General features: G+C 41.8%; 1 protein-coding gene across 1 annotated transcript in view; it reads left to right on the top strand.

The window, feature by feature from the left end:
* Positions 1–22889, top strand: part of NCOA2 (nuclear receptor coactivator 2) — a 470775-nt gene extending 447886 nt beyond the window's left edge. The window contains 5 exon segments of the mRNA XM_030215383.1: positions 2540–2771; positions 6375–6552; positions 11318–11516; positions 11855–11944; positions 19229–22889. Coding sequence (XP_030071243.1) covers positions 2540–2771; positions 6375–6552; positions 11318–11516; positions 11855–11944; positions 19229–19240 — 711 coding nt within the window. The 3' untranslated portion in view covers positions 19241–22889.
* The last annotated feature ends 479 nt before the right edge of the window (positions 22890–23368 follow it).

Genomic DNA, 23368 nt, shown 5'->3' with positions numbered 1-23368 from the left:
CCCAGAACAATACTCCAGAAGAGAAGTCCTGGCGTCTGTCTCAACCTACTGACATAGCCAATGAATCTTCCTTTTCCCAATGGACTGGTGATTGACACAAGTGTGGTAGACCTGAACCCCAAAAGCCTTTGAGGTCTCTGTGTCAGTACTTTCTCTGCAAGTAGTGCATGGACCTTAAGGATTGGCTGGATTTCTCTGTCTTGACATCAATAACGTTGAAACTCCAGCATCGCATTGAGCTGCTCTTAAAGGCTGCCATCGATAAAGGCATATGGAGTGCAGTTAGGGGTAGCCACCTACTCCTGTGTCACCTAAGGAATATCAGATACAGGGTCTGGGGTTCTTGGAGGCTATTGCACTCCTTACGATGCCATGGAGGATGAGTGATTCTCATGTCGGATGTTTCAAGGACACTGATGACTTTGGTACTCTAGGCACCACACTCAACAAGGAATGATGCTGATGTGCACCAGCCTCTGCCTGGTGTTAGACATCCCGACATCTCAGCACCAATAAATATGAGGACAAATCCTTCCTCTTTGTGTGGGATTCAGATGATGACTAGTCCAGATGCATCAAGGGGTGACCAGGGCATTCTCGATGCCAGTGCATCCATTGCAGCTTCAAAACACAGACTAATACTTTCCAATGCTGAGGTCAGTAAACCAGACTTCTCGCTAAATAGTTGCTCGCTGTGCTGCTTATGGCCACAAATCCCTCTCTTGGACTGATCTGAACACAATGAAAGGTATCATGGTCAGGTTCCAGACGTTGCAGGTACCAATTTACCACCTTTTTTTTTAAAGAATTCACTCAAGGTGGTGTACAGCAAGAATAAGTCAAACATGAGCAATAGACAATTATAGCAGTAAAAATATTCAAATAACAATACAAAATATGGTATAGTATACTACTTAGAATGTCAACACAAAACATAATAAAACATTTTAATAGACAGCGTAGGGCAGTGTTTCCCAAGTCCAGTTCTGGAGTACCCCTTGCTAGTCTGGTTTTCAGGATATCCACAATGAATATGCATAAAAGAGATTTGCATATAATGGAGGCAGTGTATACAAATCAAGTTAATGCATATTCATTGTGGATATCCTGAAAACCTGACTGGCAAGAGGTGCTCCTGGACTGGACTTTCAAAACACTGACGTAGGGTATAAGCAAAGACGGAACATACATATATGTATGAGTAAGAGGAGTTACAAAAAGAGGAATAATTTAAAGAAAGTTGCACATGAAGTCAGAGATCCTTAAATAATACCTCAGCTAGGGTAGGAGTGGATAAAAAATTATTTATGAGTATCCTCTATGGACATGGTCATGTTGCACCAGGTACATTTCTTAATCCACTGGAGGCTTTCTTTTGTGATATGTCATCCAGGAAAAGAGCGGATGAAAATTCAAATGATCACTAATGAAAAGTGTTCAACTGGGAGCCAGCGGCCTGATAAAACTTGTAACAAAGCTAACGTGAAAAAAAAACAAAAAAGAGAGAAACTTAAAAACGAACCAAAATGCTCATTAGAGGCACTGATGGGGAAAGCCACATGGGGTTGGTGCTCCATAGAAATATGAAGATTGAAGCGGTCCTGCATGAGAGCGGCAAACGAGAAGTGGCACATATGAGCAGCGAGCCTATTCAAAAGCTTCTAGAAACTCAAAGCTGAAGTAGCATTTCCTGTGCCAGGCTGTATCAGTGACGTTACCCACGTTATGAAGACTTGCTATTCTGCTTGTCCATAGAGGCAAACCTAGCAGGTCGAGTTTTCAGAATCACCACAATGAATATGTTTGAGATAGATTTACATATAGTGGGTTTACATGCAGTGGATCTCCATTATGTGTAACTTTATCTCATGCATGTTCATTGTGACAATACTGAAAATCCAGCTGGCTAGTTGTGCCTCAAGGGAAGGATTGAGAAGCACTGGTCTAGCGGTCCAGCTGACTCCCTTGCAGGATTTTTGCTTTGGATGTTCTTGAAAAAGATTTTAATTAGCTCTTGCCTCTACAGCAAGCTTGTTTTCAAAGTTTTTGGCTCGCCTTATTTGTCTTACTGTTTCTAGATTGAAGGCTGCTTCTCATATGACATGAGTGTACAGTTATTCTCACCTCTTTCACTGCGTGTAATTAGGTAGTGAAGTGATGTATATGGGCATGCATTATATCACCATGATCTCATTTACAGTTTTAGTAGAATTGGAGAAACCAGATGTTTAGGTTACTAGTTATTTGTTACATTTAAAAAAAAACCTCTCTAAAAATTGCAGTTTATCATATTCAAGCTCCCCCTCCCCTGAATTTGTTAATGCAGATAATTTCTGATGTTATCTTTGCACTGGTTATGTTTTGAAATCTGGTGTTCCCACTTAAGAATTGGCACCCATCTATTTTTATTATATTCTGTTGATGTCTGAAATCAACCTACTTACTGCTGTCAATGTAGCCGATGCGGCTTGCTGAATATTGATGTCAGTGTTTAAGAATATGCAGTTCTGAAACTATTTGTGAACCTTTTTTTATGTAGGGGCCCATCAATGCACAGATGCTGGCACAAAGGCAGAGGGAGATTCTGAATCAGCATCTGCGGCAGAGACAGCTGCAACATCAACAGCAACAGCAGAGAGCACTGATGATGCAAGGACAGGGACTGAATATGACATCGAACATGGTGACCTCTGGTGGCATACCAGCAACAATGAGCAACCCTCGGATTCCACAGGCAAATGCACAGCAGTTTCCATTTCCTCCAAACTATGGTACTGGACCTACATCCCCATTATCTCGTACTAATCCCTTCTCCCTCAGTTTCCCTGAGTCCTGGATCACAGCTCCTTTCTCAAGGTTCTTGCATAGCTTCCAAATGAATCTGGCAAACCAGGGAATAATGGGAAACATGGGGAGACAGTTTGGACCTGTCCAGGGGCGGCCCGACCATTACCTTAGGAGGCATTCATCAGGAGCGTCACCTTGGAGGGGGGCGGCATCTCCCCCTTCACAGCTTTTTACCTTATGGTGATGTTCCAAACCCAGCAGCGACAGCAATTCCCATACACTACCCTGCTGCTGATGGCACCCACCTGTTCCCTTTACTGCAGCCGCCTCGCTGATGTAACTTCCTGTTTCGTCAGAGGCTCAGGCAGCTGCAGTAAAGGGAAGAGATGGGTGCCAGCGACGGCAGGGCAGCATATGGGAATTGCTGCTGCTGTCGGGTTTGGAATGTCACCGTGAGGGAAGGGGGGGGGGGGGGCAGCATGTTATCTCCACCTCAGGCAGCATCTTGACTTGGACCAGCCCTGGGCCTTTTATGAGTCCCCAAATACAGTTTTCTAGCTCTGGTACTGCATTTCTTGTGAGTGGAGGATGCATTTTAAAAATGACAGAAGTGTGTCTCAGGTTTGTCAGAATTTGAATTCTGATCAGAGTGAAAATGAATTAATTTATGGAGAATTTCCCATGTGATTGTCAACACTAGAACATTCCATATCAGGTAGGCTTGCAGCTTAATCAATAAAATGTGTTTAAGGTTAAGTTATACAAATCCTTTATCATGAACTACATTGAGGTCTCAATATTCAAAAGGTTTTAACCAGGCAAGAGCCTCTCCTGCTTGGTTAAACCCTGATGAACTAGCAGTCTGCCAGTATTCTGTGGCACTTTAAACAAGTAGTGCTGCTGAATATTGTCTGTGACTGCTTCGGCACTATCCAGTTACTACCGTGACCAGCTGGGAAAAGTGCAGCAGGAACCAAAAATCAAATAGAATGTTAAGACTTATTAGGAAAGGAATAATACTTCTGTATCTCTCCATGGTATAGAAGCACAATGATTATGTGCAATTCTGGTTGCTTCATCTCAAAATAGATATAGCAGAATTAGAAGAGATACAGCGAAGGGTGACCAGAATGGTATAGAATGATTCTTGTATGGGAAAGGTTAGAGAGGTTGGACTCTGGTAGAGACAAGACAGCTAAGGGGGAGGTACAATAGTCTATAAAATATTTCAGTGGAGTGTATTTGTGAGTGACATTGCCGAAGGGTTAGAAGGTTAAGCTTGCCTATTTGCGGACGATACTAAGATTTGTAACAGAGTGGACACCCGGGATGGAGTGGAAAACATGAAAAAGGATCTGCGGAAGCTTGAAGAATGGTCTAAGGTTTGGCAATTAAAATTCAATGCGAAAAAATGCAAAGTGATGCACTTAGGAAAGAGAAATCCACAGGAGACGTATGTGTTAAGCGGTGAGAGTCTGATAGGTATGGACGGGGAGAGGGATCTTGCGGTGATAGTATCTGAGGATCTGAAGGCGACGAAACAGTGTGACAAGGCGATGGCCGTAGCGAGAAGGTTGCTAGGCTGTATAGAGAGAGGTGTGACCAGCAGAAGAAAGGAGGTGTTGATGCCCCTGTACAAGTCATTGGTGAGGCCCCACCTGGAGTATTGTGTTCAGTTTTGGAAGCCATATCTTGCAAAGGATGTAAAAAGAATTGAAGCGGTGCAGAGGAAAGCTATGAGAATGGTATGGGATTTGCGTTACAAGACGTATGAGGGGAGACTTGCGGACCTGAACATGTATACTCTGGAGGAAAGGAGAAACAGGGGTGATATAATATAGACGTTCAAATATTAATCCGCAAACGAATCTTTTCCGGAGATGCGAAGGCGGTTGAACGAGAGGACATGAAATGAGATTGAAGGGGGGCAGACTCAGGAAAATGTCAGGAAGTACTTTTTCACGGAGAGAGTAGTGGATACTTGGAATGCCCTCTCGCGGGAGGTGGTGGAGATGAAAACGGTAACAATTCAAACATGCGTAGGATAAACATAAAGGAATCCTGTTCAGAAGTATCCTTGGGAGCTTAGCCGAGTTTAGGTGGCAGAGCCAGTGGTGGGAGGCGGGGCTGGTGGTTGGGAGGCGGAGATAGTGCTGGGCAGACTTATACGGTCTGTGCCAGAGCTGGTGGTGGGAGGCGGGACTGGTAGTTGGGAGGCGAGGATATTGCTGGGCAGACTTATACGGTCTGTGACAGAGCTGGTGTTGGGAGGCGGGGATAGTGCTGGGCAGACTTATACGGTCTGTGACAGAGCTGGTGTTGGGAGGCGGGGCTGGTGGTTGGAAGGCGGGGATAGTGCTGGCCAGACTTATATGGTCTGTGCGTTGAAGAGGACAGGTACAAATAAAAAGTAGCACATATGAATTTATCTTGTTGGGTAGACTGGATGGACCGTGCAGGTCTTTTTCTGCCGTCATCCACTATGTTACTATGAATTACTATGTATGAATTGATTGTTTTACCTTTTGCAAAAGTACAAAGATAGGGGACACACTATGAAGTTACTAAGTAGTACATTTAAAACAAATTGGAGAAAATATTTTTTCACTCAGCACATACTTAAGCTCTGAATGTCACTGCTAGAGGATGTGATAAAAGCAGTTAGTGTAACTTGGTTTAAAAAAAAAGATTGTGACAAATTCCTGAAAGAAACATCATAGTAATAGTAGATGATGACAGATAAATACTCACATGGTCCATCCAGTTTGCTCAAAATATGCATATTTAATCTTGAGCTGCCCTTGCCATTTTCAAGGCATAGACTTTAGAAGTCTGCTTGGCACTGGCTTAAATTTTCAACTACTGGAGTTGCTGTTGAAGCCCGTCCAAGCCCAACCATATCTAGTGAGTTATAATTGGGACACAGACCATTGAAGTCTGCCCGACACTAGCCTTACTTTCGAACTACTATATTTGTTGCTGAAGCCCCTAAAAGTACCAGTTCATAGTCGCAGTTATACTCTTGCTCTACCAGGCTCAAATGACGACAGAACCTGGCCAAATGAGAACAGAACCTAGCCAGGGTGACCAATTAGAGCATGTGCACATGCACAGGAAAGGAATGCTTCTCACTCTTAGTTACTAACAGATATGGGAGGTTAAGGCTTCTTAGTAAAGTCCTTTGGAAATCTGTGGTAAACAAGAGCATGTCAGTTGAGAAACACAGGACAAATATGTGAAGCCAAAGATAAAAGGATTAAATGAAGGTCTTGGATACCTAGGGAGCTTAATTTCCAGCACAACCTTATGAGCACAATTTCCAGTAACAGAAGCAGGTTAGTTTCATTCCACATCACTCGCACATATGCGGTACAATGCTGCCAAACAAAAACTTCTTAAAGATACAGAACACTAGGTAGCATCCGCACTGGGCTTCGATGGATTATGTCACCTATAGGTGAGAATACATGTTTTACTGCCCTCAGAGAACACCTGCTACAGATGAGTAACTTCAGTTTATGATTTGAAATGACTTTCTTCACATGTCGTGATTATCAGGTTTTTTTTTTAAATTTATTATTTTGCAGGACTAAGTCAACAACCTGATTCAGGTTTTACTGGGTCTACTACACCCCAGGGTACACTGATGTCCCCCAGAATGGCTCATACCCAGAGTCCCATGATTCAGCAGTCTCAGGCAAACCCTGTCTATCAGTCGTCTACAGAAATGAATGGCTGGGCACAAGGAAATATGGGTGGAAACAGGTACAGTATGAGTGTGATCTTAAAAAAAAAAAAAAAGTATAGTCTCTATATAAATTCTTGAATAGCACTAAAGAACCTTCATTTTACAAAGCCTCTGATATGGCTTGTTTTATTCTTCTAATCTGCAATTTGTGTGAAAAATTGATTACAGTAGCGAATCCAGACTGTTGAGAATAGACAGTTTTTCTTGTCATGGGTCCATAAGCAGTGTTCAGAAGTTACATATTTGAACTTGTAACTTTTTTTCACATAAAAGGATGGGGTTTGGACTGTTGTATTACAAATTGTTTATTCTAACAGCCATTTAAACTTCATTTTTTGTATCTGGTGACGTTTTTGTCACTTTTTCTAAGAGATGGTCACATATGTTATCCACTCTTTATACACAGCTTCTAATTTGAAGCTTTTTTTTTTTCATACTAAATCCTAGACTACAGCCACCACTGTGTATGTATTCATATCAGGTTATGGTCTTAATTATATGTTTATGGTAAAACATTGTTGCAAGGTAGTTTTAAACTCTTATATCTTATATGATTTTCAGTTAAATTAAAACAAATTCTGAAAGTGGACATAAGCATTGCCTCAGAAATGCCTTCCAGCACAAATCTGAGGAAGGCACCCGGGGGGGGGGGGGGGGGGGGGGGGGGTTAGTGTTTAAGGGTGTATGTCTGGGGCTCTTGTTTTTATGTGCTGGAGGAAACTGTTTAGGGATGTGGGGCTTGTGTGTGAATAGGAGATGTATGTTGGGTGACATTGGGCTGTAGGAGAGTGTATTTGGGAATGTGTTCTTGAATGGGTAGAAGGGGTTGGGTAGGATGTGCATGTATGGGGGTTATGGTGTGGTATTTTGAGACCGAATGGCTGAATGTTTGACAGAGAAGATGGTTATGAAGAAGTGGAAAGGGATATTGCTGGGAGGCTGTATATGGGAGTGTCTGAGGGATGTAGGTATATATGTTAGAGGCTGACTTGAGTTTCGGTTTCAGCACCAAAACGGGCCTGAAATCTGGGTTCAGTCATGCTTCTGTTTTGGCAGAAAATGCAAGTGCAGAGACTGAACATGGGAATAAGGACAGGGATGCAGATAGGGAATGACAGTGGACATGAAGAAAGAAGGTTAAATAGGAGATACTGGAAAGCAGAAGATGGATGAGGTTGGGGCTGAGGGAAGGAAGGAGCAAAAGATGGATGGGGTGGGTGAGGGAGGAAGGAAGGAGCAGAAGATGGATGGGACAGGGAGGTGTTTGGTGGGGCTGAGGGAAGGAGCAGAAGATGGATGAGGGAGGGGGATGGAGCAGGAGATGGATGAGGGGAGGGGAACAGAGGGGATGAGGCTAAGATGTTTGGGGGGGAAACAGAGTAGAAGATGGGGAGCATAACAGGGAATTATAGATAGGAGAGATGGCCTGGGAATTTAAGAGGATAGTGAATACTTGACAATTTTAGATACGAGTGGAGGTATATTGATGGGAGGATAAGTGAGGGTGTCAAATTAGGGATCTGAGAAGAGGCAAGAAAAGGAATAACATGGGAAAAGGTTGCGATATAATGTGAACGACGTGGAAGACCGGAGAGTAAATGAGAGGCACTGAAAAGGGATGGGGTACTGGGGGAGGAGTATGGCTCTCTAAAGAGGTTGAGTGAGGGTGGAAATGAGGTTAAAAAGATGGTGAAAGAGACTCTATTGGGTATCGGTAAGAGAAGAATGGCTTTAGAGGCAAGTGGAATGAAGGATAGACAGACATGGAGCTGGGACTGATAAGGTGATGAGATCCGGTGGAGGGTAGGTGAGGGCTAAGAGGGTGAGTACAGAGGATGGGAATGGGGTACTAAGGAAGTGTGTGAAAGATGGGTAAGGAGTTTAGGAGACTGGATAAGTGAGAGACAAAGGGAGCAGTGGGAGTGGAGTGCTGGAGAGGGAATGAGAGGGCGATGGTAAAAGCTAAAGTGAAATGGAAACTAAGGACTAAAGGGTGAGAGAAATGAAGATAAACATACAGGAGAAAAAGTGTGTGTGGGGGGGAACGTAAAATGAAAGGTCAGTGCCAGACAGATAGAGAAGGAAAGGAAGAAGACAAGAGAAGAGTGAAGAAATGAAAAGGGGAAAGGGAAATGGGATTTGATTTACCACCTTGCTGTGGTTTTTGTAACTACATTCAAAGTGGTTTACATAGTATATGCAGGTACTTATTTGTACCTGGGGCAATGGAGGGTTAAGCGACTTGCCCAGAGTCACAAGAAGCTGCAGTGGGAATTGAACCCAGATCCCCAGGATTGAAGTCCGCTGCATTAACCACTAGGCTACTGGAAAAGCATTTAGAGAAGAATGACGTGGAAAAGAGACTGGAACCAGCCGAATTAAAAAATAAAATGCTCAGGCAACAAAGGTTGAAAAGAAAAAAAATTATTTTTATTTAATACTTTTAAGGACTGAGATGTGCCTGCTTTGTGAAATGTACATGTTTTTAATTTTTGTATTTTGCAGAGTGCAGAAGAAAATACATTTCTGTTTCTCTTTTTCTAGTATTTGCACTGCTTACAGTCTGGTTTTCTTGAGGGGATCTCTATTTCAGTTTTTCTCTGGTTCCCTATTTTGTATAGTGACAAAAACCATTGAGGTGGAGGAATACTGACTTACGAATAGTCCAGAAGGAAAAAGAGGGAAAGTAGTTGAAGGGCCTTCCAGCATAGGACACTATCACGCATGTAATTGTGGAAGAGGCTTTATTGATTGGTGCAATAAAGCCTCTTGAACAATTACATGTTCCAGTTTCCCAGTAACAGATATGTTAGTGCTTTAGGGCTTATAGCACTATCTTTTCATAGGTAGGTTAGGCCTGTTATGGTGTGTTAAGTTTTCTGTATAGGTTTTGAGTGTCTTTTTGCAGGGTTTTGTTATTTCATAAACTGGCTGGCTCTGGCCCTATTTAAAAGCAGGTTCTGGGGCAAACAAAAACCTGTCTTCTTTAAGCATGTGCTGTTCCTGAGGTGGTGATCACAATTTGAATATTTTTATATAGTTAGTTGTAAGGGGGATAAAGCACTTAAGCAGCTAGTATACCTGCATCAAACACAGTACTATCTTAATGCGGTTCATCCTAGCCGGTTAAGTGCTGAATATCACACTAGCTATGTTTTATCCTGCCGCATATGCCTGGATATTCAGTGCCGGTGCATGGACACGTCTTGGCATTGAATATCTGGGAATAAAGCTGGCAGCGGTCAGCAAAACACTAACTGCCATCAGCTGAATATCAGGCCCAATACATCTGTTAGAGAGGGATTATGTTGCTTGATACTGAGATGAAACCAGAATCAGAGTTTATTTTGTATGGTGAATTCTATGGGGAAATGCTCTGTTCAGCTCTGCATTCATTGTTGCATGAAGAAGGCTCCTGTGTGTGGAGGGGGCTAAGAGGAAAAATGTTTTGTTGAGGGGGGGCAGGGTAAGTGCTGCCTCTAGAGAAGGTGGGCTAGAAAAAAAGTGCTGCCCTAAGGTGTGGGGGATGAAAAAATGCTGCCTGTGGATGGCTCCAGGAAAAAAGTGCTGCCTTTTTTTGGAGGGGGGGGGGGGGGGGGGTATTTTTTTTTTTTTTCAATCCATGTGGCATAGTATATGGAGAGTTAGTTGCTGGTAAGGGAGGAGAAAAAGTTGGGATTTGAAGGCAAACAGAAAGGGTGCTGCTGTCAGGTCTTGGGAAAGTGCACTCTCCCTTTGCTAATATGTGAGAGGGGCATATTGAGAGAAATGGTGCTGGCTCATTTCAGTTAAAAAAAAAAAAAAATCTTCATTGTTTTGACATGCTGGCTTCATATTCAGTGTTTGGGGGGGTATGGTTTTTTTTGTTTTGTTTGTTTTAATAACAATAATTAATATGAATGAGGTATATTTATGCAAATCGATATGCGCTACACCCTTCCCCCCCCCCCCCCCCCCCCCCAAAAAAAAAAAAAAAAGTTACACAAACTGCCTAGGCTGCATCGATACATCCAAGAAACTCTGGTAACCCGCATTGAGTGACCATGGTTAAAACATCAGTGAGCGTGGAGAAGTTGGATGTTTTGGATAACACCCACATTCGTTTCAGTGTCTGTGTGGATTATTACAGAAATTGATATTAAGATGTAAGTGGGATTGGGGTTTTTGGTTAAATATTGGCTTTAAGAAAATGGCAATAAGACCAGAAACTGCCTTCCAATAGAGATGGTCAGAACTATAACAGTTTTTAGGCATGTTTGGGATGGATATGGAAGGCATTGGTAGGACAAGGTTGGAGAAATTGGATAATAAACATATATGGGATGGAGTTGGAGCTGGTATGTGTTTAGATAGACATTTAAATACATACTTAGGCAGCATGGTAAATTAACAGAGGAAGAATCTCAACTTGGCAGACCTGATAGGCCGGATTTGCAATCATTTATTATGTTACTGTGATTTCAGCAAAATACAAAAGGTAAAACTAGGAGGAATGCAGGAGACAAAGGGTTAATGATAGAATGGATGAAATTGTTGCCCTGATGAGACAAAGGAGGGGAGATGAATACCAGCTACTTATCAATAGATAGATCATCAGAAGTGTTAGAAAAAACTAGTGGTGCGCTCACTTTTAGACTGTTTTTAGAGCCAGTCAGTTACAGTACTATAGTAAGCAGGCTTAGAGTAGGATCCTAAGGGAAGTTTTATACAGGAAAACTAAAGGATTAGATTTCTTGTACCTTTAATATGTTTACTTAATGTTTTCATTGTTTTATTCAACAGCATGTTTTCACAGCAGTCCCCACCACATTTTGGACAGCAGGCAAGCACCAGCATATACAATCCAAATATGAATATCAGTGTATCCATGGCAACCAATGCAACTGGAATGAACAACATGAATCAGCTGGCAGGGCAGATCAACATGACTTCAGTGACCTCTGTGCCTACATCAGCATTGTCCTCTGTGGGTACTGAGCAGGTGAGAGAGTCACAAAAGTGAAGGGTTTGAGAACCTTAAAATAAGAATAGCCATACATGCCAGTGGGGTATTCATAATATTCAACAGGTGAAGAAAGCTCAAACCTGATTGCTAGCCTAACAAAATTTTCATACTTATATGCCACTAAAATAAAAATACTTCATTTTGATTAAAGGTTTCTCTTTAGACAGAATTTGGGGAAAAGTACTAATTCCATGGATAGCATTACTTTTGAAAAATAGAGGGGAAATGATCTGTGTAAATATTTGAAATATTTATTTTTTCTCCTTCAATTTTGCTTATGCATCTGAATTTCTTGTACACTTCATTGTCATTAGGTCAGTGATCCTGCAATTAGGGGAGGCAGTGTTTTTCCAAATCAGTTGTCTGGCATGGATATGATTAAGCAAGAGAGCGATGCATCACGGGTAAGAAATAGATGAGTACAAAGAATTAGTAAATAGGTGTGCGTGTTTTGAAGACTTGTCTGTCTCCTACTGGAATTCTATCCTGAGCAAAATACTTTGCTGGTAATTTTGGGTTGGTAGCATGGGACTATTAAACCACTGTTATTTCTGCAAAGTGGCTTTTAAGGCCAGTGTTGAAATCATGGACAGTGTTAAAGTTTTAATATGGCGATGTTAAAACCTGTTGATTTTTTTTTATTTTTGCTTTTAGAATAGTCATTTTCTAACCTCAACATAAGTTAATTAAATGTGTGAGACTTGTGTGGTTATTTTCTTGTTGGAAAGTAGCACAAGTCTTCAGGAAGATGAAGCCTTGCTGGTGATTTATTTGTCAGCTGCTGCTTACTTAACCCATTTTATGTTTAATGCTTTCTAAGTGTGTTCACACGTTTTATTGGGCTGTGCTTAGAGCAACAATTTTATAAATTATTCAGGTTATTACTTTGCATCTTGTCCCAAGAAGAGTGATGATACAGAGCTGACTTCACACACATCTAAAATTAGTACAGTAATTAGTGCTCACTTGGAGCTGAAATAACCAGGCAAGCATGTTAAGATTTTTGGTGCATTTCCAGGTACCAGTGTTTCTGAGAAGGTGGGCAAATGGGAGAGCAAACTTATGGCACAGCTAATTTTGAACTTGAAAACTAGTTAGGTTTGCAGTTGCCCCTGTAGTTAGCTTACTCAATATATGTGGTAGCCTAGGTGAAAGAGCATTAATTTCTCTTGAATGCTGTCCATGAGGACATCCATACTTGGGAAGTGTGAGGGGGTTTATAGAGCACTGCCCCACACCCTTAAGAATAGTCCCTCAGGTAGCCTGAACCTCCTTAAACCCCTTGTCTTGCCCAGAGAGGAAGTGAGACGGAAGGGGTGGTGCCAAAAGGACAGGAACAAGGAACTATAAAAGGGCTGGGCCAGAGTGGGGTTAAGGAGGCCCAGGTAAGGAAGAAATGAAGCCTGTGACCTTGCTGAGGTGAGACAGTCTTTTATTTGAAGATTTGTGAGTCTTGTTCTGAGGTCTGCCTGGATCCAGACCTGGAAATCCAAAAAGAGAGAAACTTACAAACTGGGGGTGTGGGGCCCTTATATTAAAGGGTTGCCAATTTAGAAGTACCGCAGGAGCTCGGCAGTATTTCCCACCCCCAGCGCACACCATTTTCTATTTTTGTAGTGCTGTTGCTTACCCGGCAGTAATTGGGCAGTGCTACACACTTCTCAGTTACCACTGGGTTAGCACGGGAGCCCTTGCCACTACCTCAGTGGGTGCCCCCCCCCCCCCCCCCCGAAATAGCCACGCAGCAAGTGGTTCACTTACTGCACAGCCATTTGTTTTCCAGAAAAAAAAAGACAACCTTTTACCCGTTGCAGTAAAAGGGGGCACGCTGATACTAGCACAGGCCCACTTTTACTGCAGCTTAATAAAAAGATCCCTGTATTTGGGGCATGGCACTCACAGGCCATAGATGGTGTTTTGGGCCCTATTGGCCACAGGCCCATGCCAAGACATTTTCCCCCTTTGAAGTAAAGAGGCTTTACCTTTGTTCCTGAGCCTGTGAAGTAACAGGCCTCAGGTCTTAAAAAGTTGTACAAGATTTTGTTTTTGTTTCACTTTTATTACCTTCATTTTTCCTCTTTCAGTTGCAGCAAGTCTTTTTAAATGTATGAGCGGAGCAGAGCTTTTTATTTGCAAACCCTAATGCACCATCTAGTGGCTGTTTTTATGTCGCCACTGTTATTGTGATGTAGTTAGTCCTAAAAATCCCTGCATTAACTTAGCCATGTATCTAGATGTATATATGTCAATGAAGATTTACCAAAAATAAGCACTTGCATATAAAACATGTACGTTACAGCTAACCCTTGGCCTTAGCACAAAATATGAAACAAAGCTCGACTGTGTAATCATTTGCGCTGTATCTAATACATATGATGTGCTCCCATTGCATTTGAAGGGAAAAAATGGGGGGTCCACACCTTCCATAAAGAAGATGCAAGCACAACACCAAAGGGTAGAAGCAGAACCAAGTCCAAATGACCAGCCCAAACAGGAAGTAAGAGTATCAAAAAAGTTTATTGGAACTCTTACATACCACATTTTGTTTGCACCTTTTAATACGCTTTTATGCTCTCTGTGTCGCTGGTGTACCTCTTAAGCATTTTGACCCCTGAGGAAGGCTTGTTGCCGAAACACGGACCATGTAGGGTCCCAATAAACTTCTTTGATGCTCTTCCTGTTTGGGCTGGTCATTTGGACTTGGTTCTGCTTCCACCCTTTGGTGTTGTGCTCTCATTGCATTTATCATATATTGAATCACTAAAGTTTTTATTTGTATTTAGTTATATTTAGCTTGCACCTTTTTTCAGTTGTAGCTCAAAGCAAGTTATATTCAGATACAGTAAGTGCTGTTGCTCATTCAGGAGTCTATTTACTAAGCTGTGTTAAATTCCATGTGATTTATAAATTTGATACATCACCAACAATCCAAAGAGCTATAGCAGATCATACTATAAACAAACAAAATCTGAGCACAATAAAACCAGAATCACAAACAGCCTTCCCTCCCATTATCGTACCTCTTAAAAACAAATTCAGATAGCCATACTCAAGAGATTAGCAGAACTGTTGGTAGTTAAGGTCTTTCCTAAGCTTCCTACCATATCGATAAAAGAACTACTCCTAAAAGTCACACATTCATGTAATGACGAAAGTTCCAACACGCTGAAAGGAGTGACGCAGCCTAGATGGTAAAATGAGCCTGTGGCCAAGTAAAGCAGCTGACTGCGATAACAGAGCAAGAAAAGTTGCTGTAGTGCCTCACAGTTGTGTGGTCTTTCCTTGCAACCTGCTCCTCGCACATCGCTAGGCTCTCCTCCCTTATTTCCCTGTTGGGGTTTGTCTCTTCGTGGTCCTTTCTCTGGGGTTCCCACGGTGTTGCAGGGGTGATGAGTTTGCAGCAGCTGAAGCACTGCTCCCTCTGTCAGCATCAGAGCCTGAACTCTGCAATGTGTTACTCTTTTTGTGCTGACCAAGATGACTTAGGAGCATTGACTTCAGCAGCAGAGGCTGTATCTATGCCAGGCCCTTCTTGTGGGGCCCCAGCAAGAGCAGTGAATGATGAGGGGCAGCTAGTGGCAGAGGCTGACATCTTAAAGGATACCATATCGGGGTCGGAGCAGCTGCTGCAGTTGTTGCAGCTTATGTCTCCTAGGCCTCAGCTGAACGACTTGGTGCTGCCAGAGCCCTCCTGGATGGATTTCCTGCTCAAATTTGTGCTATGTACAAGGCCTTCTGCCTTTGTGGAGGCGGCAGTCAGACTAGGCAGCAACAAGAGGGGACTGTGGGGGGGAGGGGTCTTCTCCCCTCCCCTACTTTCCAAGAGACAGTGGATGGATTGGAGAGATGAGGACCCCCTGGACTGCATCCCCCCTCCCCCCCGGCCAAGGATGAAGAGGCCCTAGACCTGAATCAGGCTGGGGAGGGGGGGGAATGTGTCCTGGATGGTGGAGTTGCCTCCCCTCCCCCCCCCCCCCCCCCCCCCCCCCCAAAGTGAGGATTCCTCTGTTGTGCATATTTTTCATTGGAAGAACTCATTTCCCAGGTCTCATCAGTGCTGAAGTTTGGAAGCACCTAAGAAAGCGCCACGGATGGTGGATTTGCTTTTGAAAGGTATTCGGAAGTCGTCTAGGTCCTTCTATATGCAGTAAGACATTAGGAATAAGATTCAGACACAGTTCAATTTTTCTGATGTTCTTTTTCATCTTCACCCAATTCCTGTCCAGGATAGGGAGTCTTGAAGGCCTCCCATAGTGGATGCCATAGTCTCCGGGTGACCAAGAAGAATATCGTCCCAGCAGATGGCAGTACAGTCCTGAAGGACCCCGATTTCTGGATAGAGGCTCACTTAAAGCAGAGTTTTGATGTGGCCCTACCTGTGCAAGCTGCTATTTATGGGGGTTTGGTGGCCAGGGCCTGTTGTTGTTGGGCGGAGCATGTCTTGGACAGTGACTCATATGATTGGGCCCTGGTGGATCAGAAGGCCACCAGGCTTGATTGGTCCCTTCTTCTTGTTGTCCACCCTTTATAATCTTCTCTGTTTGTCGGCTAAGTCCATGGCTCTGTGTGGCAGCATTCATTCTGGCTTTGGGACTGGTCTGTGGACGTGGCCTCAAGTCTAAGCATAGCAAATTTCCCTTTCAAGTCTCTCTCTTGTTTGAAGAGGAGTTGTACAAGCTGGTCAAGAGTCTGGGGGAGCCAAAGGATCCTCATCTCTCAGAGGACAAGCCTAGGGTGGTTGGCGGAGGCTCCTCTGGAAGAGGTAGATTTCGTGAGGCTAGCCAGTATCTCCCAGGGAGAGGGGGTGTTTCCCAATGTAGTAATTTCTTTCAACACAGTCCTTTCAGGGGGGGGGGGTTACCAAGGGGGGCCTGGATTCCGTGCTCTCAGCTTCCACCCCTGTATGGGTTGCCCTGTGAAGGTGTCGAGATACAGCCTCTGATTCCCATGGGGTGCCACATTGAGCGACTTTTACCAGAGGTGTACCCTGATTACCTTGGACCAGTAGGTGCTCAAGATTATTTGCGATAGTTATGCCCTGGAGTTCACCTGCTCCTGCCCCTGCCCCTTGTCAGACGCCTTTCTGGAATCCCACTGTCATGCCCATGGAAGGTAGAAGCAGTCAGAGACACCCTTCAATGACTGCCCCATTTACGGGCTGTGGTTCCATTTCCAAGCGAGGAGAGGGGCAAGGGTCATTATTCCATTTACTTTGTGGTTTCCAAGAAGGAGAGATCTTTCCAACCCATTCTGGACTTAAAGGGTGTAAATCGTGCTTTTGAATGTCCTCTTTTCGCATGGAGACCTTGAGGTTGTTCATTGTAGCAGTCCAGCCTGGAGAAATTTCTCACATTTCTGGATCAGACGGAGGCTTACCTGCAAATTCCTATTCACCAGGCTCACCAGCGATTCCTTGTTTGGGGCAGCATTATCAATTTTGTATGCACCCCTTTGGTTTAGCTACTGTTCCCCACACGTTTTCCAAGGTGGTGATAATGGTGGCAGCAGCTCTTCAAAAGGAAAGTATCTTGGTTCACGCTTATCTGTGTGAAGTCCTTCTAGGAGAACATCAGGGTCATGTCCAGAGCGATGCAGGTCCTTCAGTTATTGGGCTTGGTTGTCAACCTGGTTAGGAGTCATCTGGAGTGGCTTGGAGTGTATTTCAATACCAGTCAGGGCAGGGTGTACCTGCCTGCAACGAGAATTCAGAAACTACAAGCCCAAGTTCAGTCTCTTCTGTGTTCATGGGAACTCATTGCTGGAACAGGTTGAAAAAAGGTTTGGAGAAATTCCTGGAGGGAAAATGTCCATTAACTAACTGTCAGTAAGATAGACCTGTGAAAGCCACTGCTTACCCTGAAGTTAAGTAGCGTGGAATCTTGCTACTTTTTGTGACTCTGCCAGGTACTTGTAACCTGGTCTGGCCACTGTTGAAAACAGGATACTGGGCTAGATGGACTCTTGGTCTGACACAGTATGGCAACTCTTATGTTCTAATTGACAGTTATTTCTTAATGTGTTGCCTGTTAGGTTCCATACAGTAATACATTGAGAAATGATACTTTTAAGCTTTTAAGGCTCATAGAGATGATATAAATATTTAACAATAAACTCATTTCCAGACTGACTAGAACATGGAAGGTTTTCTGTCACTTTCTAAGTAGAGAATAACCGTGATTTATAATCATACAGTATTGTCACAACCAGGTGGATGAATAATTAATTATCTAGCCATTAGTGCAGTAAATTTGTATTAACTAACTTTGCATAATAAAGGAAATTGTGAGCACTCAATTCTGTTAAAAGCCAGTGCCATCAGTATAGGATATCTTTCTGACTTTGTTTAGGTAGAAGAAAACCAGCAGTTGAGTTTGATAGAACTAATAGCACCTTTTTGACCTCATTTGCAACTCTTTAACTAGTCCCTTATTTTCTTACTCCTGTTGCTCTATCTTATCTGTCTGTATGTTCCATCTTTGCTTATACCCTATGCAGTCTATTAAAATGCATTATTGTGTTGGCATTGTAATGTTGCATACTATGCCATAGTTTGTATTTGAATATTTTTACTGCTATAATTGTCTATTGCTTATGTTTGACTTATTCTTGCTGTACATTTCTTGAGTGAATTTCTACAAAAAGGTGATAAATCCTAATAAATAAATAATACCTTTTGGAACTGCTGGGGTCCATTTTACAGGGAATATGGGGCCAGAATAATTTGAAGAGTTTACATGCTTAAGCATTAATTTATGCTACAGAGAGAATATTTATGCCCAGCTGCTTTACTGTTTTCTTTGAGCTAATTTTATTGTTGACTAGGAAAAAAGGCCCGTTTCTGACACAAATGAAACGGGCGCTAGCAAGGTTTTCCTCGGAGTGTGTGTGTTTTACAGAGTGTGTGTGAGAGTGAGTGTGTGTGACAGAGAGAGTGAGACTGGGTGCGAGAGTGTGTGTGAGAATGTGTGTGCCAGGGTCCCCCCCCCTCCCTCCCAGTTCCAGGGTGGCCCCACCCCCTCCCAGTTCCAGGGTTTTGCCCCCCTCCCAGTTGCAGGGTCGGCCCTCTCCCCCTCCCAATTTCAGGGTCCACCCGCCCCCCCCCCCTCCAAGTTCCAGGGTCCACCCCCCCACCCAGTTCCAGGGTCATTGCCCCCCCTCTCTCCCTCCCTCCCAGTTCCAGGGTAATTCCCCCCCTCTTCCCCCCTTTCCAGCCACCCTGGGATGTTTAAGTGCAAAATTAGGGAGCTGTGTAGTGTAATAAAACGCACCTGCAATGTTGTGAAGCTGACTCCGTGGCTTCATTGAAGTGAAGGGTTCGTAAGATTCGTCAGTCTGTCACCATCTCTCTCGGCCCCGCCCTCGACATCATCAGAGGCGCGAGGGCAGGACCGAGAGAGATGGTGACAGGCTGACGAATCTGATGAACCTTACGAGCCCTTCACTTCAGTGAAGCCACAGAGTCAGCTTCAGAACGTTGGAGGTGCTTTTTATTATAGTAGAGATGGGCTTGCATGAAATTGAAATAAAAGGAGGCTTCAGCTTATAGGACATAGAGTAGTACTGTTTTTACTGACTTAAGTTTTCAGATATGAAGTTTTGCCAACTTGATTGAAGTGGAATACAAAGTATATTTTTTTTCACTAACACATCTTAACTTTTCTATGCTGCTTCTCTGTTTTTTTTAATAGAAATATTGCTGACCTTGAAGGCTGTTCGTATCCCTTGCTTCACCTGGCCAGGCCTACGAGCTCAAAGCATTTCCAGTTTGAAGTACGCTGGCATGTTTTGACAGACTGAGCAGTTGACTCAGCTACAGAAAGCTTAGCGCTATGGACAGGACTCTACCTGACAGAATAGAAATAAACCTACTTTCTACTGGAGAAGCAGCCCCTTCTGATGGTCTGGAGCTAGCATACAGACAGTTCAGTTTGTTCACCGCATTCACCTTAGTGCAACTTAGATCTTTTCTGCAAAGTAAATGTGGACAGGCAGTTTCATAAACCATGTCAGATGAATGTATTTAAATGTAGGTATTTAAGGAAAACTACACCGTTTGTGTCCTGTTTCTGTTCACTGATTGTTATTGGGTTCTAACCTTGTTTTCTTGCCTATACAATCAGGTGTGAAAGATTTCAGTTCTTTATGAATAGTGTTCTAAACATAATTTGCAAATGCAATTTTGTGAGGTGGGCGGGTAGGCAGAGCAAAGTGACGGAGGTTATGGGTGTAGTGCAAATAAAGGCATGGAAAGGATTAATGTGATATCAGGTAAACAGGATTCTTATGTAGAAAGTTGTACAAATTACGTAGCGTTTGGTTTCAAGCAGTAAAACAGGATGAGATAACATGTTGTAACTAAGAAGTTTATTTTTGTATCTCATAGTAAAAACTGAGTTGACACATCATGGTTTTAGAGAAGAAAAAAAAGATTATATGGAATTGTTGGCTGCCCCAATGACTTCAATTAAATTGGCAACCCTGGAATTCCCTGTTTAGTTTTCTGTAAAGCTAACTTTTCTGTTATCCCAAATGTGCTGCTGTGCATGTAAACTGCAGGCAATCTTTGATGAAGAAGTTGCTCCAATTCAGCAGGGTTTTAGTCATCTGTGCACTTACTGTGGATAATTGCAACTTAATCTGGACATTCTCAGGAGAGCTTAATTGCACCTATGTCATACAAGTCATAATACTTTTCATTTTTTACCTCCCATCCCACAAGTAAAAATGTAAAAACACTTTTATAACTGGGAAGGAATAGTCATGTATTTGCTGAGAGGTTACAGCAAATATTATAGTATCGCACCCTTTTTTTTTTTCCTGACAGTGGGAAATCAAGACAGTTCTGTAAGATATAATTCAGTTTCTATGTAAAGAAGCAATAATTTAAGTTGAGAACATGCACATTCTGCTTTTGTACATTTTTGTTTCAAATAGGTTTTTGGAGATTATTCAAAATGAGGTACTTCAGTATTAAGTTGGATATCTTCACAGTAGTGTGTATATTCCGACAGGGTTTTGTAAAGGATCACATTGCTCGAGTAAACCTAATTTGTAGGCCTAGTTTTGTTTCTAAAACTTACGATTCTGCTCATGTCACTTTATTTAATTTGTGTGACCTGCAGCTGCTGTAGAAATAAAGTTTTCCTTTGTGTGTGTTGTTTTTTTTTTTTTTTTTTTTTTTAATCGATGAAATGTAGAAAAATTAATATTGTTTAGGCAGGTCACTTTTATGATATTTCTTAGTCACTGTGGTTGGAGTCTTTTACTGACTGGCATCAGTGAGTAATGCACAGTACATTACATACAAGATGTGAACAAGTTCTGGTTGGCTGTTACTCTCTGTTTGCTCAGTGCATTTTATTGTTCTGTCAAAACTTTGTATTTCATTTACAATGCAAGCCATGTTATATATGATGTCATTAGCCATATCTTTAGGGAGCAGCTTTTCCCCTTGTGATTTGATTGTTCCCCACAAGGATAAATTTAGAAATTATTTCTGTGTCTGATCTAGGTGTTTCTGTGACATGTGCACATAGAGGCTGCTTAAAGGGGCCTCTGGTTTTGAAGGCTTTGACAGAAAGTCAGACATCCACAGCAAAATGCATCCTTCAAGGAGACATATTGTGACACAAGGACAAAAATATTTAACGACCACCACCAGAGTGTCTTACAGATGGATGTACTTGGTCAGTGAAATCAGCATTCTATTTTAACATAAAGTAAACCTCAAACAATTTTCATATGATCTGCTTTCATCAGACATACTGCACATTTTATTTAGAAAAATTTATTAATTGTATGGTCTTCAGTTTTACGCAGGGTAGTATCAATTGACTTTTAAGTATGTTTGTAGCAAATTGGATTTTATGATATGTCACCTCATATTTAATATAGCATATTTATATTCATATTACCAGATTAGAAATCAGATATTTTACATTGATCCCATATGAAAGACAGAAAAAGCTGTGCTGATGATTTCAGTTAGTGCTTTAAGCAGTTGGAAGTAGGACACAGTGAGTCTGGTCACCTTATTGCAAGTTGCATCAAGCCAGTGAATCCAAAATAGGGGGGGTAAATGAGTGGTCTGATCATATCGATCAGTACAGAAGCGAGTCTTGTTAGCTCCTTTGCTATTGGTATTTTCCACCTCCTATAACAGTACATTGTTTTGTTTTGTTTTTTTGTTAACTAGAACAGATAATCAGTGTTCTAATTATATTGATAAATGTGAAAGATGAATAATGTGAAACGCATATATACCTAAACTTAGTTATATGATCCCCAACCCCCAATTTTAATATTTATATAATGTGGTCACTTTAAACAAAGTGGAATGTGCTGTTCTGCTACAATTCAGTAATTTGTACTCAAAGGTTTAAAATAGTTTCCCCAGCCACTACCATCACCCGTAATTCCTTTGACCTATCAACTGGAAGCAATGGTTTTGCAGTTTATATAATAGCAAATTTAAGTCTGTAATTTCATATGGGCTTAATGTATGAAACGTGGCATAGCTCCACTTACAGAACCCAAAGATACACAATCAATTTTGAAATGCAACTTAAGCCATTACTTGTTGGTATGAATTTAACAAGTTTTCTAATATATGTATAGTAAATTTGCTGCCTCAGAGCATACATGTTCTCTGCACAGAGTTCCTCTATCGGTGTTGATTTTAATTAGATTTTTCTCCCTGGTGTTTCTTTGGAGACTAAAATTACAAAAAAAATAAAAAAAAAATTTCAGTTTCTTATTCTAGGTAGAGCTATGTGCAAGAACCTCAAAATGCTAAAACTTAGCATAATGCCTTAGATCTGTTTTTAAGTCTTGTATATTCCTACATAGCTGTCTGATGTATTATATTTGTATAGTGAATTGTGTACAATTTTGGAATAAGTGCAGCCATCACTTAACTTTCTTTTGCATAAAAGTGATGGATCCATTTCCTCAGACTGTCATTTACCTTTTTTGATCAGTTGTGAGTTCTATTTGTACAGTTGTTCTTCATGAAGTTGCATCTGAAATGTGTGTACAAGAAAAGATTATACAAGGGTAAAATTAAGCAATATATAAACTAGGGTTCTTCAGGAGAAAGCTTACAGTGCTGCAGGTTGTGATTTATTTTCAAGAGTTCACTCTGAACATCTCCTTGTTCACCTGCATTGATGTTTGTATTTCTGTAGTGTGAGCAACTTATGCAAAGGTAGATATATTCAGAGAAATTTTAAATACATTTATGCAAGTTAATATTGCTTTGCTGATGCTATTTGATGTTAAATAATGCTGTTGTAAATAAAGAATTCTGTTATTGCATCATTTAATAAATTTTAATGCTCTTGGGTTTTACATGGCTTTGGAGACTACTACTGTGTGTGTTGTTCCTTCATTTTATTTTTAGGATTGTAAATGAAAGGACTATTGAAGGATTCATTAGCCTGGACACAAATTCACCGTTCTTCCTTCTTCTGCTAGCAAGCAGCAGCTGATGTGGTAAACTCACCATTGCTAGGGCTGAGCCTCACAAGTGGCAAAAAGGGCTCTGGGTTCTCCAGTTTCTCTGATAAGTACAACCAAATTGGTGTTACAATTACATATATTTTTTTTTAATCCAGGAAGAAAACAATAGGACATTTTTCAGTAAAGGGAGAAGCTGAGAGGGGAGAATATGCATATTTGAAAAAGGCGTGTGCTGAACTCATAAATAGTTTGGGCCAAAGTAAATTAGACTTGCAGGAAAACATGAGCAGAACTCAAATGTATGAGAAAAAGAAAAGAAAATGTTAAAGGTATTAAAAGGAAAATGGGACTTGATATACTGCCTTTCT

Source organism: Microcaecilia unicolor, chromosome 1, assembly GCF_901765095.1.
Source record: "Microcaecilia unicolor chromosome 1, aMicUni1.1, whole genome shotgun sequence".
NCBI classification, from domain to species: Eukaryota; Metazoa; Chordata; class Amphibia; order Gymnophiona; family Siphonopidae; genus Microcaecilia; species Microcaecilia unicolor.
This window is presented reverse-complemented; position numbering and strand designations above follow the sequence as displayed.